Source organism: Ranitomeya variabilis, chromosome 2 (genome assembly GCF_051348905.1).
Source record: "Ranitomeya variabilis isolate aRanVar5 chromosome 2, aRanVar5.hap1, whole genome shotgun sequence".
NCBI classification, from domain to species: Eukaryota; Metazoa; Chordata; class Amphibia; order Anura; family Dendrobatidae; genus Ranitomeya; species Ranitomeya variabilis.
This window is the reverse complement of record NC_135233.1, coordinates 789,295,144-789,321,081: the sequence shown is the minus strand read 5'-3', so window position 1 is coordinate 789,321,081 and position 25,938 is coordinate 789,295,144. Positions and strand designations below refer to the sequence as shown.

Sequence of the window (25,938 nt, the reverse complement as noted above, 5' to 3'; positions counted from 1 at the left end):
ATTAAACATTTCTATTCCTAGCTACATACTATCACTATGTGAAACATTATTACTATCTAGCTATTTAAGGCAACATTATCACTCTTGGAGAAAGTGCAACAACTAACATTCCCTTTAAGAGGAAATCTCCAGTCTCTTCTGAGGTAGTGCAAATTAATCAGGATGCAAGTCAATCATCAACTTGTAAAACAGCAAGAACTTTCACGCTGTCATCAGGAACAGTCTCTTCGCAAAGCTCTTTCTTGTAAAACCAGTAGAGAGCACCTTTAAGAAGGTGCAAACTATTTACAGGAACAGTTTGTGATCATGCACGGTCCATGATTCCACAGTTCTTTGATATAAAACAACTTGTGCAAAACAGGTTCAAACTTGGAATCCTCTTGGAACTGAGGACCCCTTTAAGGCATAACCCAGGACGGGTTTTAGCAGCAAAGCAAACAGGAAAAGTTTTTAAACTATATACAATCCTTCTTCAGGGTTTCGAGGTTTATTGATCAAACTGCATCCAGGGCCTTATACCATATCTGGTAATCTTTGGCCTTGGACGACTCGTGTATATGTCCTCGTCTACGTTGACCCCATGGGTCCGTTGTTCATGCATTGTCAGATCATGGGCTGCAATTGCAGTCTGAGTGGCTTGCGTGTGCATATCAGTTACTGCCACATCCTTGACAGCCGCAGGGGCGGCAAGACCATTCCGCTCGATGTTATGCAACACCATTAGCGGGGTAGCCTGCCCTACCTCCCGGGTATGCCAACCGGCGGCTGTCCAGTAGCGGGTGTAGGTGACTATGTCCCCCCTACCTGGCTCGTAATCGGTACAGTCTGTGCCCGTGGAGGATGGTACTTTCGTTTCGGTGTCGGGGGCCCCTATTGGTGGCTCTATCTCCTGGATGTAGCCCTTCTTATTCTGGTGAGGAGAGACCACCACCACCCCCATCGCACCGGAAGTGCGGGTGTCGAGTCAGAGCCTGGGTGCTGTACGGCTACCGGGATCGGTTTGGTCACCGGGGTGTTGGCATTCTCCGTACCTGTATTGGATTCGGTTTCCCCGATGCCGTCCCGCTCCGTGGTCCCGAATACTGGGGTTGGTGGCGGCACAGCCGGTATTTCTGCCTGGGTGTCCTCCTGGCGTAGGATCGGCCTCGCTTTCCTCGGTGCCGTAAAGCCGTTGTGCCATGACAGTCGACACAGCTGCTCCACCCATAACTACATGAAGTCGATTTCCTCTAACGGCGGCATGCCTGGGCACCCCTCCTCCGATGGCTCGGGACTGCTGTGGGTCGATTCGTCCCCTTTCAGGTATCCGCTGGCCGCCATTTCTGCTCCGGGATCGTCGGTAGCACACGCATGCTGCTCCTCCATTTTCTGGGGGTGGAGCTCCTTCTCCACCCGGTTCCCGCTGTTGCAAATCAGGGGGCCGACCTCCTTGGCTCCTGGGCATGTCGTCATCCCGTAGCAGTAGTCGGAGGAGGTGGTCGTCACTCTTGGTGCCGCTTTGGTAGTCTCCTCCCATGGCACACCCTTCTTCTTCTCCTGCGCTCCTCGTGGCGCTATAATGGCGGCAATTTTGGCGGGAATCTTTGCGGTAATGGCGATACACAGTTCAGCAATGAAACACAGTTCAAATACAACTCTGGCACAGTTCTTAGGCACACATGACCCGATTCTTCAGGCTTAAGTACATCCTGTTCGTGACGCCAAGATGGATTGCCCCACGCCAGGGCAATGGGGTACTCGGTACCGGTTTTCTTTGGTTCGGGGGGGATGTCACGGTGGCCCGACCCGGCCCGTGGCCCTTTGAGGGGCATCCAGTAATGACAGGACAAGAGTTTATAGGAAGGACGATCGTGACGCCACCTGTGGTATTCGGTCAGGGTGACCGATGCTGCTTAGGGGTCCGCTGGGGTGATGTTATGGCAGCTAGATGGTATACCTTCCCACAGGTGAAGTGTATCCCCAGGGCTTCCCAGAGGTGAAGATGGTGAATGATGTGAGGCGCAGTGAATAACGAGGACACAAGGTTGCAGTCTCTTTACCTTTTACTGAAGGCTTCAGTGTCCACAGTCCAGGGCACCGGATCACAGGGTAGGCAGAGTCTGGCCGGTCTGAAGGCAAATCCAGAGTCTCCTTGTCCAGGTGGAATTCAATAGCCTTCCTATGTGCCCAGTAACACAGTAGGTTCCCACTTGCTTAAGTTCTAATGAAGTCCTCACTGTTGTAACTCTTCTCACTGTTCCCCGTAGTCGGATAAAACAAAACCCGTATGACTGATGGCCTGAGGCTTGTTTATTGGGACCCTAGAGACGCCCTGACCCCCACAAGTTGCCACCGTGTCTTCCTAGGTATTAAGGTCGGGCAGCCAACTTGGAATTGACTGACCTGCCAGTCTCTGAAGCAAGGCGTAGAGCACTTTACTCCCTCGGTATTCTGGCCACCGGATCGCGCACCAGAAGGATGCTGTTTCTCTTCGGTCACTATCCTCTCTGGTATCCACTTGTTGCTATGCCTTCGTTTCTCACTCACTGCAACACACTTCCTTTCAATGTCTTTCTGGGATGCTGCCGCACGTGGGGCAGGCGCAGCTCCGTGGACCCTCGTCGTCCTCAGACCGCAGTCTGGATCTGGCTGGAACCCACTCCAGCCAGCTTCTGCCAAACTCCGTCGAGTTCTAACTGTCTGGGTGAAGCCCAGTCAGCTTCTGTCTAACTTCCTAACCAACCCACCAGTTTTACCTAACTGTGAGGAGTGGCCTAGTAGATAGAACCTTTGCTCCCCCTGGTGGACTGGAGTGTGAAGTGTGTTATGTGTGGTTGTGATACCTGGACAGAAGATCTCCTTTATTGCCTCCAGACGTAATATCACTCCCCCTGGTGGAAGAATGACATTACTGCAACGGCCAGGACTCTGGGGTGCTGCACATATGTACTCCAAAATGTGGGAAATAAAAATGTCAGCTACTAAACATAAAAAACTTCACAAGCTAGGTAGTGGTGCAATCGAACTGACCAGGAGAATCCTGTTGCTAAGTCAATTTTGCTGCACAGTCATCATCATAAAAAAAAAAAAAACTTAAAAAACAATGCTGGAATTGCATTTTTTTCCAATTTCCATTCGGATTTTGTTTCTCATTTTTCAGTACATGATATAGTAAAATGAATGGTTTCATGCAAAACTATAAACTTTTCCCACATAAAGCAAACCCTCATACAGCTGTGTCGATAGAAAAATGAAACCACAAAAACAAATTGTGAGGTCTCACAGGGATTAAAATACTGTGTGACCTTTAAATGCTGTACAATTAACTCAAATTATGTTAAAGGGATTCTGTCCGCAGGTTTTTGCTATGTCATATGAGAGCAGCATGAGATATTAACAGAGATCCGGATTCTAGGGATGTGTCACTTACTAGGCTGCATGTTTCTGTTTCAATAAATTCAGTGTTTAATCAGCAGGAGCCTGTTACTATCTGACTAGCTGCCATGTGCTTACTGGTCCAATCACACACCCACCACTGATGTGAATATACATTGTACAGAGAAAGCTGACTCTCAGTGGTGTGGGCAGGACTCAACATTCCAAGCACTGCTAAATCTGAAGCAGAGTAAACCCAGTAAGCTAAGTGTTACATTGTTGGAATCAGGGTCACAGCTCCTTTTTATGCTCCTCTCAGATTTCATAGGAAAAACCTGTGAGTCACTGTGACAGATTCCCTTTAATTAGCCTATTGGGAGCTTCTAAAGCTTCTAATTTTCTGAGATTGTCCAAGCTATTGAAAGGCACAGGCAGCCGTGTATGTAAACCTCTGACACAATCGAATTTTGATATAGTGAATTAGAAATGAAATTAACTGTTTGTTAACATTTGTTGGAAAAATTGCTTGTCATGTACAAAATAAACAGCTTTCTAAAACTAGAGTTTGTTGACCTTGAATCTATGGAGGGGATAAATTTGACCTTTAGTTATTTCAACCTAAGTGTATGTAAACTTGTGACTTCCACTGTATATATTATTGTGTCCCACGCTGCCTGATTTGTGAGTTCTATAATTGGATATACTATATATACTATGCATGTATTATAGGCTTTACCAATGTTTATTTGGTTCTTGAAAATGTCGAATTAGGCAGTCTATTTTTCTAGAGACATTTGGGACCACTTTTTCATATTAATATGAATAAATTCAGAATATTTATATTCACTTTGGTTTGATTATAAATGAGTATTTTAAATAACTTATTTTGTATTATTTAATAAAAAGGGAATATAATTTCTCTGTCTACTACTAGTCTTTTCCAGACATAACATCTGCACTTCAAAACCTATATACAACAATTCCCTTGGAGATGAAATTTTCTCATCAAGCCAGCACAGATAGCAGAGATGTTAAGGTAAGTTTCCATGCGTCATGTTGTCCTATACTCCATAATTGATATTATTTTTTCCTTATCAATCCTACATGTATACTCGTTGCCGTTGCCTAGGTCTTGTTGCAGTCTCTTGAAAAACTTGATGAGGTACAAAGCTTCTTGGCGACCATTGTCCAGCATTATAATGAGGAACTTGGGCATCAAAAGCTGCATATAGAATTATCAGAGAATGTTGTAATTCAAGTGATCCGCATACACAGAGTCTTGAGTGGTGAGAATGGGTGAGTAATGCTATAATGATTTGTGTAGGTCTATTCTCTGTACAGAGTTAAAGGAGTTGTCCCCTTTCAACAATCTTTTCACCATAGGCTTAGTCGTATGTAAAAAAGTGGCTTAGACACATTACTAGATCCTGAAAGGATAAGGAAAGACCAGTTTGTTTTGGCATATAATTGAGCTCAACTTTGTTGAAGTGGGACAACCCTTTTAATGATAATTTGTGAGCTTTCATACAGTACGTAAGTTAATTTAATAGCCCGTCACTATGGCTGTTAAATTTTTCTAATTTTCAATTTCAGGAGTGCTGCCTTCATTTTTGTATGTTTAGTTAATAATAAGATATTTTTATCAAGGTCTAAGGTGTCTGTACTGCAGATTTATTGCACCATACATGTGATAAATTGAAATGGACACTGCTATTGTGAGCAGGTTGCAAGATGCAGTAATGGGCAGGAGGCAGAGCAAGGGTTAATGGGTGATTTACTATAACAAGGAATACTCCATGCAGGGAAAGGGTAATGTATCACAGGAGAGTAACATATTATTCAAAATGCGGTACAACAGGAATAGGGAATTTTAGAGAGGTGTTCAGTAACGATAAACTTATTAGTCCGACGACGTCCAGAATGTGGAAACCCAGATTCAAACGTGGCGCCAAGGCAGTGGCGTATGAGAGGTCCGGTGTGGTACTGAAGCAGATGAGGATCTGGTTCCCCGCGGCTACGAGTCCTCGGTGTCCTAAAGGGAGTCCTGGGTACAGAGGCTGCTGTGTAGGAACGTGGGAAGTCTCTGGATCTGCTGGAGTTTAATGTTACTCGGCAGCTGTATACGGGTGTATCAGAGTACAGTTCTGTTATGATCCGGTGACCCTGGAGCCGCATGTGACTATCTCTGGAGTAGGTGGTACCTGTACTGACCGCAATCCTAATACTGACACCGCAACTAGAAGTAGCCGTGGGATGTACCTAACATGGCCTAGACACCTCGACACAGCCGGAGGACTAAATACCCCTAAAGATGGAAATGGGAAATACTATCTTGCCTCAGAGCAGAGCCCCAGAGGATAGGCAGTCCCCCACAGATATTGACTGTGAGTTTAAGAGGAAATACGTACACAGGCAGAAAAGACAGTGTTTACCAAAAGAGGCACTTCTAGCTAAAATAGAAAAGGATAGGACAGAGTTCTAAGCGGTCAGTATTAAAACTCTAGAAAAATCCACAGCAGAATATACTATCTACTACATCTAACTAAAGACATTGGATTTATATCTGCATCTCCAAAGAATCCAGCATGACAGAAAAATCCAAACAAAGTCTAAGCTGGACAAAAACACAATAGATAGCACTGCACATAAAAGCACACTGCATGCGTGCTATAGAGAACAAGAAACGGACACTTATCTTAGCTGAAATGACAGCAGGGCAAGTGGAGCCAGACAGAGATGCAATCCCTCCAAGATACAATAGACAACTGGCAGGGATTGATGGATCCTACACCTCTAAATACCTAATAGAGCTGCAATAAGCAGAAACACCTGCCCAAGCTTACAATCCAGAGACCACTGCACAACCACCGGAGGGAGCCCAACAGCAGAATTCACAACAGTACCCCCCCTTGAAGAGGGGTCACCGAACCCTCACCAGAGCCCCCAGGCCGATCAGGAGGAGCCAGATGAAAGGCCCGAACCAAATCCGCAGCATGGACATCAGAGGCAAAAACCCAAGAGTTATCCTCCTGGCCGTAACCCTTCCATTTGACAAGGTACTGAAGCTTCCGTCTCGAAAAACGAGAATCCAAAATCTTCTCAACCACATACTCCAACTCCCCATCAACCAACACAGGAGCCGGAGGATCAACAGAGGGAAGAACGGGCGTCACATATTTCCGCAATAAAGATCTATGGAAAACATTATGGATGGCAAAAGATGCCGGAAGGGCCAAACGAAAAGAAACCGGATTGATAATCTCAGAAATCCTATAAGGACCAATAAACCGAGGCTTAAACTTAGGGGAAGAAACCTTCATAGGAACATGACGGGAAGACAACCAGACCAAGTCCCCAACCCGAAGCCGGGAACCAACACACCGACGACGATTAGCAAAACGTTGCGCCTCCTCCTGAGACAACACCAAATTGTCCACCACATGAGCCCAAATTTGCTGCAACCTGTCAACCACAGAATCCACACCAGGACAATCAGAAGGCTCAACCTGCCCTGAAGAAAAACGAGGATGAAAACCAAAATGACAAAAGAAGGGCGAAACCAAGATAGCCGAACTAGCCCGATTATTAAGGGCAAACTCGGCCAATGGCAAGAAAGCCACCCAATCATCCTGATCAGCAGACACGAAGCATCTCAAATAAGTTTCCAAAGTCTGATTAGTTCGCTCGGTTTGGCCATTTGTCTGAGGATGAAATGCGGAAGAAAAAGACAAATCAATGCCCAGCCTAGCACAAAAGGCTCGCCAAAACCTAGAAGCAAACTGGGAACCTCTGTCGGACACAATATTCTCCGGAATACCATACAAACGAACCACATGCTGAAAAAACAATGGAACCAAATCAGAAGAGGAAGGCAACTTAGGCAAAGGCACCAAATGAACCATCTTAGAAAACCGGTCACAAACCACCCAGATAACCGACATCCTCTGGGAAACCGGAAGGTCAGAAATAAAATCCATAGAAATATGCGTCCAAGGCCTCTCAGGGACCGGCAAAGGCAAAAGCAACCCACTATCGTGGGAACAACAAGGCTTAGCCCGCGCACAAGTCCCACAGGACTGCACAAAAAACGCACATCCCGCGACAAAGAAGGCCACCAAAAAGACCTACCAACCAAATCTCTGGTACCAAAAATACCAGGATGACCAGCCAACACAGAACAATGAACCTCCGAAATCACTCTACTAGTCCATTTATCAGGAATGAACAGTTTCCTCACAGGACAGCGGTCAGGTTTGTCAGCCTGAAATTCCTGAAGAACCCATCCCAAATCAGGGGAGATGGCAGAAAGGACCACCCCTTCTTTCAGAATGCCGACCGGTTCAAGGACCTCAGGAGAATCCGGCAAAAAGCTCCTAGAGAGGGCATCAGCCTTAATATTCTTAGAACCCGGAAGATACGAGACCACGAAATCAAAACGGGAGAAAAACAAAGACCATCGAGCCTGTCTAGGATTCAGCCGCTTGGCAGACTCGAGGTAAATCAGATTTTTATGATCGGTCAAGACCACAATACGGTGCTTGGCTCCCTCAAGCCAATGTCGCCATTCCTCGAACGCCCACTTCATAGCCAACAATTCCCGATTGCCGACATCATAATTACGTTCAGCAGGCGAAAACTTTCGGGAAAAGAAGGCACGTGGCCTCATCAAGGAACCATCAGAATTCCTCTGAGACAAAACGGCCCCTGCCCCAATCTCAGAAGCGTCAACCTCAACCTGGAATGGAAGAGAAACATCTGGCTGACGCAACACCGGGGCAGAAGTAAATCGGCATTTAAGCTCCTGAAAGGCAGAGACAGCCGCAGAGGACCAATTTGTCACATCAGCGCCCTTTTTCGTCAAAATCGGTCAGGGGTTTAACCACACTGGAGAAGTTAGCAATGAAACGGCGATAAAAATTAGCAAAGCCCAAACATTTCTGAAGGCTCTTCACGGATGTGGGCTGAATCCAATCATGAATGGCCTGAACCTTAACCGGATCCATCTCTATAGATGAGGGAGAAAAAATAAAGCCCAAAAAAGAAACCTTCTGCACTCCAAAGAGACACTTAGACCCCTTCACAAATAAAGCATTATCATGAAGGATCTGAAATACCATCCTGACCTGTTTCACATGAGACTCCCAATCATCGGAAAAAATCAAAATGTCATCCAAATATAAAATCATGAATTTATCAAGATAATTCCGGAAGATATCATGCATGAAGGACTGAAAAACAGATGGAGCATTAGAGAGCCCAAAAGGCATCACAAGGTATTCAAAATGGCCCTCGGGCGTATTAAACGCAGTTTTCCATTCGTCACCCTGCTTAATACGCACAAGATTATATGCCCCTCGAAGGTCAATCTTAGTAAACCAACTAGCCCCCTTAATCCTAGCAAACAAATCGGAAAGCAAAGGCAAAGGGTATTGAAATTTGACCGTAATCTTATTCAAGAGGCGATAATCAATACAGGGTCTCAAGGAGCCATCCTTCTTGGCAACAAAAAAAAATCCCGCTCCCAATGGTGAAGAAGATGGCCGAATATGCCCCTTCTCCAAAGACTCCTTAATATAACTCCGCATGGCGGTATGTTCAGGCACAGACAGGTTGAAAAGTCGGCCCTTAGGAAACTTACAGCCTGGAATCAAGTCAATAGCACAATCACAGTCCCTATGTGGTGGAAGGGAACTGGACTTGGGCTCATCGAACACATCCTGAAAATCAGACAAGAACTCTGGAATTTCAGAAGAGGGGGAAGAGGAGATTGACATCAAAGGAACGTCACCATGAACTCCCTGACAACCCCAACTAGTCACAGACATAGATTTCCAATCCAAAACCGGATTATGTACCTGCAACCATGGAAAACCCAGCACAATAGCATCATGCAAATTATGCAACACCAGAAAGCGACAATCCTCCCGATGGGCTGGTGCCATGCACATGGTCACCTGTGTCCAAAACTGGGGCTTATTGTTAGCCAAAGGTGTAGCATCAATGCCCCTTAAAGGAATAGGGTTCTCCAAAGACTGCAAGGGGAAACCACAACGTCTAGCAAATTCAAGGTCCATTAAGTTCAAAGCGGCGCCAGAATCTACAAACGCCATGACAGAAAATGACGACAATGAGCAGATCAATGTCACAGATAACAGAAATTTAGGTTGTACGGTACCAATGGTAACTGAACTAGCGATCCTCTTAGTACGCTTAGGGCAGAACGAAATGACATGAGAAGCATCACCATAATAAAAACACAACCTATTCTGACGTCTGAATCCTTGTTGTTCCGTTCTAGACAGAATCCTATCACATTGCATTGGCTCAGGCATTCGCTCCGAGGACAACGCCACAGCGCGCACAGTTCTGCGCTCTCGCAAACGCCGATCAATCTGAATGGCCAGAGACATAGAATCATTCAGACCGGAAGGCGTGGGAAACCCCACCATAACATCTTTAACGGATTCAGAAAAACCCTTTCTGAAAATTGCCGCCAAAGCATCCTCATTCCACTTAGTCAGCACAGACCATTTTCTAAATTTCTGACAATACAATTCTGCCGCTTCTTGACCCTGAAACAGGGTCAACAAGGTCTTCTCAGCATGATCCACAGAATTTGGTTCATCATACAATAACCCTAGAGCCTGAAAAAAGGCTTCTACATTAAGCAAGGCAGGATTCCCAGATTCAAGGGAAAATGCCCAATCCTGAGGATCGCCATGCAGCAGGGAGATGACAATTTTAACCTGCTGAATGGGATCACCAGAAGAACGAGGTTTCAGAGCAAAAAACAGTTTACAGTTATTTTTAAAACTCAAAAATTTAGACCTGTCCCCAAAAAATAAATCAGGAGTAGGAATCCTAGGCTCTAAAACCGGAGTCTGAACAATATAATCGGAAATACCCTGTACCCTAGCAGCCAGCTGGTCTACACGAGAAGCTAATCCCTGAACATCCATGCTAGCACACAGCTCTTCAGTCACCCAGAGGAAAAGAGGGAAGGAAAGACAAAACAGACTACAGAAAAAATGGCTCAGCACTTTTCTTCCCTTCTTCTGAGATGCATTTAACTCATTGTTGGCCAGTTGTACTGTTATGATCCGGTGACCCTGGAGCCGCATGTGACTATCTCTGGAGTAGGTGGTACCTGTACTGACCGCAATCCTAATACTGACACCGCAACTAGAAGTAGCCGTGGGATGTACCTAACATGGCCTAGACACCTCGACACAGCCGGAGGACTAAATACCCCTAAAGATGGAAATGGGAAATACTATCTTGCCTCAGAGCAGAGCCCCAAAGGATAGGCAGCCCCCCACAAATATTGACTGTGAGTTTAAGAGGAAATACATACACAGGCAGAAAAGACAGTGTTTACCAAAAGAGGCACTTCTAGCTAAAATAGAAAAGGATAGGACAGAGTTCTAAGTGGTCAGTATTAAAACTCTAGAAAAATCCACAGCAGAATATACTATCTACTACATCTAACTAAAGACATTGGATGTATATCTGCATCTCCAAAGAATCCAGCATGACAGAAAAATCCAAAGTCTAAGCTGGACAAAAACACAATAGATAGCACTGCACATAAAAGCACACTGCAGGCGTGCTACAGAGAACAAGAAACAGACACTTATCTTAGCTGACATGACAGCAGTGCAAATGGAGCCAGACAGAGATGCAATCCCTCCAAGATACAATGGACAACTGGCAGGGATTGATGGATCCTACACCTCTAAATACCTAATAGAGCTGCAATAAGCAGAAACACCTGCCCAAGCTTACAATCCAGAGACCACTGCACTACCACTAACAACCACTGGAGGGAGCCCAAGAGCAGAATTCACAACACAGTTCACAGCGGGTCACCCGGGTTCTCTGTCTCAGCATGTGCGCATCTAGTCTCTGACTGGGGATTTTGTCACTCCCGTTCACGGGTGTCAGAGGGCATTTAACAAGTCTCTGTCGACAGTCTCTGCATGAAGATATTGGGCCCCTGTGGTGTGGGCCTGCTCCGTCTGGACACTCAGAGGATGGAGCACTAAAACTGTCTGCGCACCGCGCGTTCCCGCCAAGTCTGCCTGGTTTCCCGTGCGCTGCGGCTTTTTTAGCTTGGCCGCACCCCCTGCCACTGAATGCAAAGGTCCGTCCGGGGTTTTAAGCTTTCCCCCGTACAACATCGATGACAGCCCCGGCAGTTACGGATCCATCACGGAAAAGGTATACCCGGTTCGGTCCTTTTTGTCCTGCTCCTTACACTATCAATGCCTTTGTTACTCAGGAACTGCCCAAACACTCTGGCCACATAAGGCTGGCAATGTCCTATACGAAGATGAACACAGAGCTCACTGCACCAATGTAAGGTCTGATATTGGCTCTGAGTACATTATCTCACTAACTAACTGCAGTCAGGGTACCTCTGGATATCACTTGAGCCAGTGCCAAATCAGTCACGTTCTATACGGCATCTCCAGACTCACACATCTGTCACACAGGCTCAGTGGAAACCTTCTCATCGATGAAGAGAATAGGGAGCCAAAGATGGACCTGTCAACTCTGGTGTTCTCTGGTGAATGCCAATCAAGCTGTGTGGTGCTGGGATGTGAGCACACATCCCACTTTTGGACATTGCGCCCTCTGGCCATCCTCATTGAGTCAGTTTCTGACAGTTTGGTCACACACACTCACACCAATAGCCCACTGGACATTGTTTTGTAGAGCACTGGCAGCATTCCTCCGGTTTCTGTTCATACAAAGTAGCAGATAACCTGCTGCTGCCTTCATGCCCCGCTACTCCCTTCATGCCCTGTCTTTCCTTGGGTTCTGGTATCTGATCTATGGTCTTGAGACTGTGCTGGGAGACACAGCAAACAGTCTTACAACAGTATGTATAGATCTGCTGTCCCAGAGATGCTGGACTACCTGTGAACCTGCATAGTCAATATACAGTACTACCTCATGCTACTGTAGAGAGACGAGACAAGACATACTGAGTAACTGTAAGCGAACAGAGCCATTTTAATAGTCATTCATGAAGGGAACAGCTGACCGCACCACCAAGACGCTCACTTACTGAACACTCCGGCCATCAGCTGAAGCTGGCCACTAGATCTCGGGTGCTTTGCTGAAGAAGCATACAAGTACATCTCATGAGCAGAAAGAAAGTGGCAGCACTCACTGATCTTCAAAACAGGTAACTCTTTATTACAATAAAATCTTCATGGCTCGGGGGTGTACATACAACAGAGTGTATAGGTCCAAACGACGGCCGTTTCGCGCCGCTCTGGCGCTTCTACGGGTCAGTCCATATCAAAGCGAAGTAGTACCGAAGACCAGAGCAATGCCGGTCAAGACACGGAACTTAGACCATGTCAGTCAAGAGTCAAGGACCAGCCCCCACTTAACCAGATCAAGGAGACCTGTCAGCAGTCAAGCACTGAAGATAATATGCAACCAGGGACTCTCACCTAGGCTGGTGATCAAGGACATGAGTGAGCAGGGCCATTGTTTTCAGCACAGACTCACGGTCCCGGGTGTGGGCAGGGGGAGGCTGCAGATGAGATGGGGCCTGGTTGATGCTAAAGCCCAGAGAGCCACAATGGTGACCCAGATACTATTCCCGCCAAATACAGCATTTGCCCCAGGTTGGACTGTAGACCCCAAACTGATCTCGAGGACATATCTCTTGTAATGCATTAACCAATGTTTCTCTATGCATGTAATTGTCTGTAAATGAGTGACGCGCCAGGGTCCTGGTCATCACAGTGACATTGCTTTCCTCACGGGGAGAGTGATGTTACACTTGGAAGTGTTGAAGGATATCTCTTTATCAGGTAATCACAATGCGCACAACATGTTCACACTCCAGGCCACAAGGGGGAGCTTTGATCCTATTCCTAGGTGACTCCCCTATATATATTGTGGTTTGGAGGGAAAGAGGAGTTAGTTCCTGTCAGAGAGACAGAGGAGAGGGCAGACCGGCATAGAGTGTCAGAAGGTCTGAAGGGGCCCTGTAGTGCGAGGTACTACAACCCCTGGAGAAAGAGAGATACAGAAGGAAAGGACATCGTTCAGTGAGCATGAAGGATAGCGAAGCACAGGAGAGTGATATCAGGGGAGACCAGCTGCGAACGAGCTGCCTCCCTTTGAAGCGCAGATCACCGGTAGCTGGAACACCGAGGTTGTAAGGGACTCTATGACTTACAGCAGAGACCGGCAGGACAGCTGAACTGCAAGTTACCTGTCCACCACACACACCTGAAGACACAGTAACACATAGAGCCCGGGGTGTGATAGAGTCCCTGTAAAAAGGCTTGAGTTACCTGTCATACAAGTATTGTCTTATCCTATATGGGGGACAGAGAGAAGAACTGTGAGGACCTTATCTGAAGCCATAGGCAGTAAGGGACTACAACACCACCGCGCTAGAGGAAGGCTTTTAACTCCACCTGGATAAGGGGAACTTTGGATTCGCTTCCAAGCTGGCCGGACTCTGCCTGCCCTGTGATCTAGTGCCCTGGACTGTGGCTGCCTGAAGTCTTCAGTAAACTAGGTAAAGAGACTGCAAACCTGTGTCCTCGTTCTTTACTGCACCATTCACCATCCTCTATCTACACACCGGGAGCCCTGGGGACATACTTCACCTGTGGGAAGTTATACCATCTAGCTGTCAGAGGACCCCTTAAAGCAGCGTCGGTCCCCACTGACCGAATACCACAGGTGGCGTCAAGAACATAAACTTTATTCAATTTCCCTTTTACATGGGCGCCCAGGGCCACGGATCAGGTTGCCACCGTGACATCCCCCTGTGAACACAAGACCCAGTACCGGGTACCCCACGGCCCTGGCGGGCGACTCAAATGATACTGTGAATATTGTTCTTGTACAATTTATCTGTGATAATGATCTTTCCTGCACCCTATTAAGTGAATAAAATAGTAGATTGTTGATCTCACCTGTTGTCTCCGCTGTTGCATTCAGATCACCTGCATTATATTATCAGTAGTGACATGAACACTTGCAAAATGCAAAACTAGAGAAGAATCACTCAGGAAGGGTATGAAGAGACCAGTCGCCTCCCCTGTCCCCTGTTCGTCTCTTATTAAATCTGCACTAAAGCAGGAGAAATTAATCCACAATCGCTAATGCTTCCTAACTAGACAGATTGATATCCTTAAAGTTTAAGGTGACCATTTTACTGCACATTTTATGCCCATTGTTTCCTAGACAGCTGCCAGATATGAAAACAGTAATCGTACAGCAGAAGTTACTGCCTTAGGCACCTGCCTACATGTGCCTTAGTGTGAACATGGCCCTGCTATCATAAATTCAATAGAAAGAAGCGATCTCTGTAAAGACACTAAACAAGTAAGGATTGCTGAAAAATTTGAAGGCAGAAAAAATGCAGGAGAGAGAATACACCTGTGCATTACAAAGGACTATACACCATGTTTCAATATAATAATAGTACAAATACCGGACGTAGTTTTCCCAAACTGTTCATTTTTATGTGGATTATAGCTAGTTACAAATGACAACTATAAATGCTTTGAATGAAGACTGTACTTACATTAAATATCATCATATCTACCTATTTTCTTATTACTATACTTGGCTTTATATTGATTTAACTTGGTATATTTTGCTACACACACATTTGAGCTAACTGCTGGGTGTTGTTTTGATTCCCAGCACTTTTATAGGACTACTCTGTATATATATTCTTCACGTAGAAATAAATGTTTTTGATCATTCATCTTGAATTAATATTATTGTCATTGCAGCGGCAATGCTTTATTAGTAGGATGCGTGGGATCCCACCTGCCCACCCTAGTAAAGCTGGCTCTCTACGTTGCTGACATACCTCTTCATGCATTGGACATATCTGGAAAAAACAGTCTAATGAGCAGTTTGAAATCAGCGATTGAGATCTCAGCTGTGGAAGGGAAGCCAACAGCCATTCTCTGCAACGTAAGTTTACAATATCCGAATGATAGTCCGCCCTGATTACTAATTCATTCATTAATAGGGTTATCCTGGACTTACCCAATAATATTGTTTGCTTACCACTATCAGATCGATGGGTGTTTAAAGGCCCCCCATAAACATGTGAAAATTGATTGATGAACCTTTGGGTGATAGATGCATTGAATCTGTAGCGCCCCCACTGCCGCAGGGCCGAGGGGTACCCGGTACCGGGCCTCTGAGTCTCTGCTCTGGGGTTGTCACGGTGGCTAGACCCGGTCCGTGACCCTGCTGAGGGGCGCACAATGATAGGTGGTGGTATGGTGCTGATGTTATGGTGCGGTGTAGTGCCGGTCGCGGTCAATAACGAGGACACCAGGTTGCAGTCTCTTTACCTCTTTACTGAAGGCTTCTGAGTCCTCAGTCTGGAATACGGTTAACCGGGCTGCGCAAGTCTGGCCGGTCCTATGGCACCTCCAGAGTTCCCTTTGCAGGTGGAAATCTGTGCCTACCTTCCTGCGCTTGTGTGTTGTGGTCCTCCCCTGCTGTGCTTACGGGATAGTCCCCACAACTGTTGTGTCTGTTTCTCGCATTCCCTCACAACTCGATTCTGATGTTCTCCCTCTACGTCCCCCTAATCTTACGGTTAGGACGCACCCGTATGACGGGGAGGCTCGGAGCTCTTCCGGGACTCCAGCGTCGCCCCACTCCTGTTGTTACCCCCCTGTGTCTTCCTGGGTCTGGGTGAGACAGCCCGCCTGTAACTGACTGTCCTGCCGTAGGTTTGAAGTTTGGCTTGGAGCTCTATACTTCCTCGGCATTCCGGCCACCGGTTATGCGCCTCAATAGGATGTTGCCTCGTCTCACAGCACGACTCCTACTGGTATTCTCCTTGTTGCGTTGATCTCGTTTCTCACTCAGCACAATAAACCTCGCTTCTTGTCCTTCCTTGAGGTACCGCCGCTATATCGTGCAGGCGCGGTCCCGTAACGTTCTCTCTGGTTGCTAGGCCTCTGTCAGGATCCCACCCCTGACAGGGACCCCTCTGAATCTTCCCCTACAACACCCTCTGCCACAAGGTGTTGCCTGGTTCCAACCCAGTCAGCTTTCTCTTCTAACTTCCTGCCTAACCCCCAGTTTTACCAGATTGTGAGGAGTGGCCTAATAAATAGAACCCTTAGCTCCCCCTGGAGGCCAGACTGTGAAATGTATTGGTGTCTGTGATACCTGGTCAGATGAACTCCTTCAGTGCCATCAGACATACCATAGCCCCCCTTAGCGGCGGAGCAACAGTACTGCAACGACCAGGACTCTGGGGCGCTGCAAATCCGTCACTGAATTTGGGGCTTGTTTACACTGGCATATAAAATGGCCAATGTGATATTTTATTGGATAGCACTCGGCCCAATGTTATACTATTGGGCAGTGGTGACCAGAGCTTTTTTTTTCTCATGCCAGTTTAGCATGAGAAGACAATCACAGCATTCTTTTACTGGCTCCAATATTTGGATCACGCCCACCCGTACAAGTCTATGGATGCGTACAAAACATTAGACTGCACTCGGATGTCATCGAGTGCAGTCTGATATATGCTCACGGAGACAATGGAGAAGATGGGGAAATTAAGTTCTCCATCTTCTCCACACCTGTGCTGCCATTCTCTCATGCGAGACAATTAGATCACACTCAGATGACACTTGGCTCAGACTCTAACAGCGTACAAGCAGAGTGTCATTAACATAATCTACCTGATTCTCTCTGGGAGAATATACCCCGGTGTGAGCGAGCCCTTAAAGCCAAAGTAGCAGACATCATTGAGCTCGTTAGTTAAATTAATAACAACCAAACGCCATACATTTTTGGAGCTTGAGGTTTTAACCCCTTGTTGTTGTAAATTTACAGTTTGGTTTAAAGCTCCTGATTATGAAATCTAGCAGGATCACGTCCGTTCCCTCACCGCCAGAAACAGCTGGGGCCCTAGGAGAAGACAGAAGTGATTCATATCCACTTCTCTCTTCTATTTTTCTGGCTACATAGCGCTCAATGTACAGGACCTGGCAATCACATGATTACTGGGTGTCTGCTGTCATACAGTGGGTACGGAAAGTATTCAGACCCCTTCAAATTTTTCATTCTTTGTTTGATTGCAGCCATTTGATGAATTCAAAAAAGTTATTTTCTTCACATTAATCGTCACTCTGCACTCCATCTTGCCTGGAAAAAAAACAGAAATGTAAAAGTTTTTTCAAATTTAAAAAAAAACTGAAATATCACGTGGTCATAAGTATTCAGACCCTTTGCATACTTAAGTCACATGCTGTCTATTTCCTTGTAATCCTCCTTGAGATGGTTCTACTCCTTCATTGGAGTCCAGCTGTGTTTAATTAAACTGATAGGACTTGATTTGGAAAGGCACACACCTGTCTATATAAGACCTCACAGCTCACAGTGCATGTCAGACCAAATGAGAATCATGAGGTCAAAGGAACTGGCCAAGGAGCTCAGAGACAGAATTGTGGCAAGGCACAGATCTGGCCAAGGTTACAAAAGAATTTCTGCAGTACTCAAGGTTCCTAAGAGCACAGTGGCCTCCATACTCCTTAAATGGAAGACGTTTGGAACCACCAGAAGTCTTCCTAGACCTGGCCGTCCAGCCAAACTGAGCAATCGTGAGAGAAGAGCCTTGGAGAGAGAGGTAAAGAAGAACCCCAAGATCACTGTGGCTGGGCTCCAGAGATGCAGTAGGGAGATGGGAGAAAGTTCCAAAAAGTCAACTATCACTGCAGCCCTCCACCAGTCGGGCCTTTATGGCAGACTGGCACGACGGAAGCCTCTCCTCAGTGTAAGACATATGAAAGCCCGCATAGAGTTTGCTAAAAAACACATGAAGGACTCCCAATCTATGAGAAATAAAATTTTCTGGTCTGATGAGAAGAAGATAGACCTTTTTGGTGATAATTCTAAGTGGTATGTGTGGAGAAAACCAGGCACCGCTCATCACCTGCCCAATACAATCCCAACAGTGAAACATGGTTGTGGCAGCATCATGTTATGGGGGTGTTTTTCAGCTGAAGGGACAGGATGACTGGTTGTCATTGAATGAAACATGAACGCGGCCAAGTACAGAGATATCCTGGATGAAAACCTCTTCCAGAGTGCTCTGGACCTCAGACTTGGCTGAAGGTTCACCTTCCAACAAGACAATGACCCTAAGCACACATCTAAAATACCAAAGGAGTGGCTTCAGAACAACTCTGTGACCATTCTTGACTGGCCCAGCCAGAGCCCTGACCTAAACCCAATTGAGCATCTCTGGAGCCACCTGAAAATGGCTGTCCACCAACGTTCACCATCCAACCTGACGGAACTGGAGAGGATCTGCAAGGAAGAATGGCAGAGGATCCCCAAATCCAGGTTTAAAAAACTTGTTGCATCATTCCCAAGAAGACTCATGGCTGTACTAGCTCAAAAGAGTGCTTCTACTCAATACTGAGCAAAGGGTCTGAATACTTATGACCATGTGATATTTCAGTTTTTCAGTTTTAATAAATTTGCCAAAATTACTACATTTCTGTTTTTTTTTCAGTTAAGATAGGGTGCAGAGTGTACATTAATGAGAAAAAATGAACTTTTTTGAATTTACCAAATGGCTGCAGTGAAACAAAGAGTGAAAAATTTAAAGGGGTCTACTTTCCGTACTCACTGTAGCAAACTGGATCCTTGCAGACAGAGATCCGCTCTGTCAGTGAATTATGTCACTATATTACGCTATTTTCCCTTGTAGCTAGGACTGCTAAGGATGTACCAGTTACAGTGGAACAAAAGTGATTAATAATATAAAAAATAGGGTTTGTTATATAATAATAATAATTTTATTTTATATAGCGCCAACATACAACATATTCCGCAGCGCTTTACAAATTATAGAGGGGACTTGTACAGACAATAGACATTACAGCATAACAGAAATCACAGTTCAAAGTAGATACCAAGAGGAGTGAGGGCCCTGCTCGCAAGCTTACAAACTATGAGGAAAAGGGGAGACACGAGAGGTGAATGGTAACAATTGCTTTAATTATTCGGAGCAGCCATAGTGTAAGGCTCGGGTGTTCATGTAAAGCTGCATGAACCAGTTCACTGCCTAAGTATGTAGCAGTACAGACACAGAGGCTATTAACTGCATGAAGAGTATGAGAACATGATGTGAGGAACCTGATTATGGTTTGTTTTTTTTTGCAAGGGCCACACAGGGATAGTTAGGTTAATGCGTTGAGGCAGTAGGCCAATCTGAACAAATGAGTTTTTGGGGCATGCTTAAAACTGTGGGGATTGGGGATTAATCGTATTAACCTAGGTAGTGCATTCCAAAGAGTCGGCGCAGCACGTGTAAAGTCTTGGAGACGGGAGTGGGAGGTTCTGATTATTGAGGATGCTAACCTGAGGTCATTAGCGGAGCGGAGGGCACGGGTAGGGTGGTAGACTGAGACCAGAGAGGAGATGTAGGGTGGTGCTGAGCCATGGAGTGCTTTGTGGATGAGGGTAGTAGTTTTGTACTGGATTCTGGAGTGGATGGGTAGCCAGTGTAATGACTGGCACAAGGTAGAGGCATCAGTGTAACGGTTGGTGAGGAATATGATCCTGGCTGCAGCATTCAGTACAGATTGGATAGGGGAGAGTTTGGTAAGAGGGAGGCCGATTAGTAAAGAGTTACAATAGTCCAGACGAGAATGAATAAGTGAAACAGTAAAGGTACTGTCACACAGTGCAATTTTGATCGCTACGACGGCACGATTCGTGACGTCGCAGCGTCGTATGATTATCGCTCCAGCGTCGTAGACTGCGGTCACACTGTGCAATCACGGCGCTGGAGCGATGCCGAAGTCCCCGGGTAACCAGGGTAAACATCGGGTTACTAAGCGCAGGGCCGCGCTTAGTAACCCGATGTTTACCCTGGTTACCAGCGTAAACGTAAAAAAAACAAACAGTACATACTTACATTCCGGTGTCTGTCCCCCGGCGTTCTGCTTCTCTGCACTGTGTAAGCACCATAGCCGGAAAGCAGAGCGGTGACGTCAGACGTCACCGCTGTGCTCGCTTTCCGGCTGGCAGGCGCTCACAGTGCAGAGAAGCTGAGACGCCGGAGGACAGACACCGGAATGTATGTACTGTTTGTTTTTTTTACGTTTACGCTGGTAACCAGGGTAAACATTGGGTTACTAAGCGCGGCCCTGCGCTTAGTTACCCGATGTTTACCCTGGTTACAAGCGAACACATCGCTGGATCGCTGTCACACACAACGATCCAGCGATGTCAGCGGGTGATCAAGCGACGAAAGAAAGTTCCATACGATCTGCTACGACGTACGATTCTCAGCAGGGTCCCTGATCGCTGCTGCGTGTCAGACACTGCGATATCGTATGGATATCGCTAGAACGTCACGAATCGTACCGTCGTAGCGATGAAAATGGCACTGTGTGACAGTACCCTAAGAGTTTTTGCAGAGTCGAAAGTAAGATAAGGACGAATTCTAGAAATGTTTTTGAGATGCAGATAAGAAGAGCGAGCCAGTGATCGGATGTGGGGGGCAGGGCCGGACTGGCCATAGGGCACTTCTGGCAAATGCCAGAAGGGCCAGTGCCAGTGGTGGGCCGCTCAATCCGCCGCCCCCGCCGTCGCATTCAACTATACCGGCGTATAGACGCCGGTACAGTTGAATGCAATGATGGAGGAGAGAGCGTCTACAGACGCTCCTCTCCCATCATTCCCCGCTCTGCCTCTGACACTGCGGGTGCGCGATGATGTCATATCATCGCGCACCTGCTGTGTCCCGGGCAGACTGCAGCTGCTGAGACAGGAGCAGGAACCAGGAAGCAACGCTGGGCACGAGGAGAGGTGAGGAGAGTTTTTTTTTTTTTCTGGACTGTGGGGCCATTCTCGGAGGAGGGGAGGGGAGGAAGAGAAGAGATGTGGGCTGTATATAGCTCTCTGTGGGCTGTGCTCTGTGCTGTATACTGCTGTGGGCTGTATATAGTTCTCTGTGGGCTGTGCTCTGTGCTGTATACTGCTGTGGGCTGTATATAGCTCTCTGTTGTGAATTTGGATTCTGGGCTCCCCCGGTGGCTACTGGTGGAATTGAACTGGTGTCTTCATCTTCTCTGTTCACCTGTTCCCATCAAGATGTGGGAGTCGCTATATAACCTTGCTGCTCTGTTAGTTGCTTGCCGGTCAACAATGTTATCAGAAGCCTCTCTGTGCTTGTTCCTGCTCCTAGACAACTACTAGATAAGTTGGACTCTTGTCCATGTTTGTTTTTGCATTTTTGTTCCAGTTCACAGCTGTAGTTTCGTTACTGTGTCTGGAAAGCTCTTGTGAACAGGAATTGCCACTCTGGTGTTATGAGTTAATGCCAGAGTTTTAAAGTAATTTCTGGATGGTGTTTTGATAGGGTTTTTAGCTGACCATGAAAGTGTCCTTTCTGTCTTCTGCTATGTAGTAAGTGGACCTCAAATTTGCTAAACCTATTTTCATACTACGTTTGTTATTTCATCTTGATTCACCGCCAATACATGTGGGGGGCCTCTGTCTCCTTTCGGGATATTTCTCTAGAGGTGAGCTAGGACTAATATTTTCCTCTGCTAGCTTTATTTAGTCCTCCGGCTGGTGCTGGGCATCTAGAATCAACGTAGGCATGCTACCCGGCCACTGCTAGTTGTGCGTTAGGTTTAGTTCATGGTCAGCTCAGTTTCCATCTTCCAAGAGCTAGTTCCTATATATGCTGATGCTATGATCTCTTGCCATTGAGATCATGACAGTTTGACCGGCCCACTAAAGGGTTAAAATCCTTGGCTGAGAAAGGAGAGAAATAAGTAGTCTGCTGAAATTTTTTTTTTTTTTTTTTTTTTCTCTCCTTTGAATGGCTCTGTGTTCACCTGTTTGCAATGGATCTTCAGAGTGTAACTGCAGGTTTGAATAATCTCGCCACGAAGGTACAAAATTTGCAAGATTTTGTTTGTCATGCACCTGTATCTGAGCCGAGAATTCCTTTGCCGGAATTTTTCTCGGGGAATAGATCTGGGTTTCAGAATTTTCGAAATAATTGCAAATTATTTTTGTCCCTGAAATCTCGCTCTGCCGGAGATCCTGCACAGCAGGTCAGGATTGTGATTTCCTTGCTCCGGGGCGACCCTCAAGACTGGGCTTTTTCATTGACACCAGGGGATCCTGCGTTGCTCAATGTGGATGCGTTTTTTCTGGCCTTGGGGTTGCTTTATGACGAACCTCATTTGGAGCTTCAGGCAGAAAAAACTTTGATGTCCCTATCTCAGGGGCAAGATGAAGCGGAAATTTACTGCCAAAGATTCCGTAAATGGTCTGTGCTTACTCAGTGGAATGAGTGCGCCCTGGCGGCGACTTTCAGAGAGGGTCTCTCTGATGCCATTAAGGATGTTATGGTGGGGTTCCCTGTGCCTGCGGGTCTGAATGAGTCCATGACAATGGCTATTCAGATCGATAGGCGTTTGCGGGAGCGCAAACCAGTGCACCATCTGGCGGTGTCCACTGAGAAATCGCCAGAGAGTATGCAGTGTGATAGAATTCTGTCCCGAAGCGAGCGGCAGAATTTTAGACGGAAAAATGGGTTGTGTTTCTATTGTGGTGATTCTACTCATGTTATATCAGCATGCTCTAAGCGCACTAAAAAGCTTGGTAAATCTGTTTCCATTTGCACCTTACCGTCTAAGTTTATTCTATCTGTGACCCTGATTTGCTCTTTGTCATCTATTACCACGGACGCCTATGTCGACTCTGGCGCCGCTTTGAGTCTTATGGATTGGTCCTTTGCCAAACGCTGTGGGTATGATTTAGAGCCTTTGGAGACTCCTATTCCTCTGAAGGGGATTGACTCCACCCCATTGGCTAATAATAAACCACAATACTGGACACAAGTAACTATGCGTATTAATCCGGATCACCAGGAGATTATTCGCTTTCTGGTGCTGTATAATCTACATGATGATTTGGTGCTAGGATTGCCTTGGCTGCAATCTCACAACCCAGTCCTCGACTGGAAAGCTATGTCTGTGTTGAGCTGGGGATGTAAGGGGGCTCATGGGGATGTACCTGTGGTTTCCATTTCATCATCTATTCCCTCTGAAATTCCTGAGTTCCTGTCTGACTATCGTGACGTCTTTGAAGAATCCAAGCTTGATTCGTTACCTCCGCACCGAGAGTGCGATTGTGCCATAGATTTAATCCCGGGTAGTAAATACCCAAAGGGTCGTTTATTTAATCTGTCTGTGCCTGAACATGCTGCTATGCGTGAATATATAAAGGAGTCCTTGGAAAAGGGACATATTCGTCCATCGTCATCTCCCTTAGGAGCCGGTTTTTTCTTCGTGTCAAAAAAAGACGGCTCTTTGAGACCATGTATTGATTATCGGCTTTTGAATAAAATCACTGTTAAATATCAATACCCATTGCCGTTGCTGACTGATTTGTTTGCTCGCATAAAGGGGGCCAAGTGGTTCTCTAAGATTGACCTTCGTGGGGCGTATAATTTGGTGCGAATCAGGCAGGGGGATGAGTGGAAAACCGCATTTAATACGCCCGAGGGCCACTTTGAGTATTTAGTGATGCCTTTTGGTCTTTCAAATGCTCCGTCAGTTTTCCAGTCCTTTATGCATGATATTTTTCGCGATTATTTGGATAAATTTATGATTGTGTATCTGGATGATATTCTGATTTTTTCGGATGACTGGGACTCTCATGTCCAGCAAGTCAGGAGGGTTTTTCAGGTTTTGCGGTCTAATTCTTTGTGTGTGAAGGGTTCTAAGTGTGTTTTTGGGGTACAGAGGATTTCCTTTTTGGGATATATTTTTTCCCCCTCTTCCATTGAAATGGATCCTGTCAAGGTTCAAGCTATTTGTGATTGGACGCAGCCCTCTTCTCTTAAGAGTCTTCAGAAATTTTTGGGCTTTGCTAACTTTTATCGTCGATTTATTGCTGGTTTTTCGGATATTGCTAAGCCATTGACCGATTTGACTAAGAAGGGTGCTGAATGCTGATGTTGCTGATTGGTCCCCTGATGCTGTGGAGGCCTTTCGGGAGCTTAAGCGCCGTTTTTCCTCTGCCCCTGTGTTGCGTCAGCCTGATGTTGCTCTACCTTTTCAGGTTGAGGTCGACGCTTCTGAGATCGGAGCTGGGGCAGTGTTGTCGCAGAAAAGTTCTGACTGCTCCGTGATGAGGCCTTGTGCCTTCTTTTCCCGTAAATTTTCGCCCGCTGAGCGGAATTATGATGTTGGGAATCGGGAGCTTTTGGCCATGAAGTGGGCTTTTGAGGAGTGGCGCCATTGGCTTGAGGGGGCCAGACATCAGGTGGTGGTATTGACTGACCACAAAAATTTGGTTTATCTTGAGACTGCCAGGCGCCTGAATCCTAGACAGGCGCGCTGGTCATTATTTTTCTCTCGGTTTAATTTTGTGGTGTCATACCTACCGGGTTCTAAGAATGTTAAGGCGGATGCCCTTTCTAGGAGTTTTGAGCCTGACTCGCCTGGTAACTCTGAGCCCACAGGTATCCTTAAGGATGGAGTGGTATTGTCAGCCGTTTCTCCAGACCTGCGGCGGGCCTTGCAGGAGTTTCAGGCGGATAGACCTGATCGTTGCCCACCTGATAAACTGTTTGTTCCTGATGATTGGACCAGTAGAGTCATCTCTGAGGTTCATTCTTCTGCGTTGGCAGGTCATCCTGGCATTTTTGGTACCAGGGATTTGGTGGCAAGGTCCTTCTGGTGGCCTTCCCTGTCACGAGATGTGCGAGGCTTTGTGCAGTCTTGTGACGTTTGTGCTCGGGCCAAGCCTTGTTGTTCTCGGGCTAGTGGATTGTTGTTGCCCTTGCCTATTCCTAAGAGGCCTTGGACGCACATCTCGATGGATTTTATTTCAGATCTGCCTGTTTCTCAGAAGATGTCTGTCATCTGGGTGGTGTGTGACCGTTTCTCTAAGATGGTCCATTTGGTTCCTCTGCCCAAGTTGCCTTCTTCTTACGAGTTGGTTCCTCTGTTTTTTCAAAATGTTGTTCGTTTGCATGGTATTCCTGAGAATATCGTTTCTGACAGAGGGACCCAATTCGTGTCTAGATTTTGGCGGGCATTCTGTGCTAGGATGGGCATAGATTTATCTTTTTCGTCCGCTTTCCATCCTCAGACGAATGGCCAGACTGAGCGGATTAATCAGACCCTGGAGACATATCTGAGGTGTTTTGTGTCTGCTGACCAGGATGATTGGGTTGCTTTTTTGCCATTGGCGGAGTTCGCTCTCAATAATCGGGCCAGCTCTGCCACTTTGGTGTCCCCGTTTTTCTGTAATTCGGGGTTTCATCCTCGATTTTCCTCTGGTCATGTGGAATCTTCGGATTGTCCTGGAGTGGATGCTGTGGTGGAGAGATTGCATCAGATCTGGGGGCAGGTGGTGGACAATTTGAGGTTGTCCCAGGAGAAGACTCAGCTTTTTGCTAACCGCCGTCGTCGTGTTGGTCCTCGTCTTCATGTTGGGGACTTGGTGTGGTTGTCTTCTCGTTTTGTCCCTATGAGGGTCTCTTCTCCTAAGTTTAAGCCTCGGTTC

The 25,938-nt window shown here is 46.4% G+C and overlaps 1 protein-coding gene across 1 annotated transcript in view; it reads left to right on the top strand.

Annotated features, from left to right (window-relative positions):
* Positions 1-25,938, top strand: part of LOC143803957 (dynein axonemal heavy chain 5-like) — a 587,287-nt gene that overhangs the window by 407,136 nt on the left and 154,213 nt on the right. Inside the window, exons 66-68 of the mRNA XM_077281707.1 lie at positions 4,289-4,390; positions 4,484-4,650; positions 15,138-15,324. Coding sequence (XP_077137822.1) covers positions 4,289-4,390; positions 4,484-4,650; positions 15,138-15,324 — 456 coding nt within the window. The remainder of the gene's footprint in view (positions 1-4,288; positions 4,391-4,483; positions 4,651-15,137; positions 15,325-25,938) is intronic.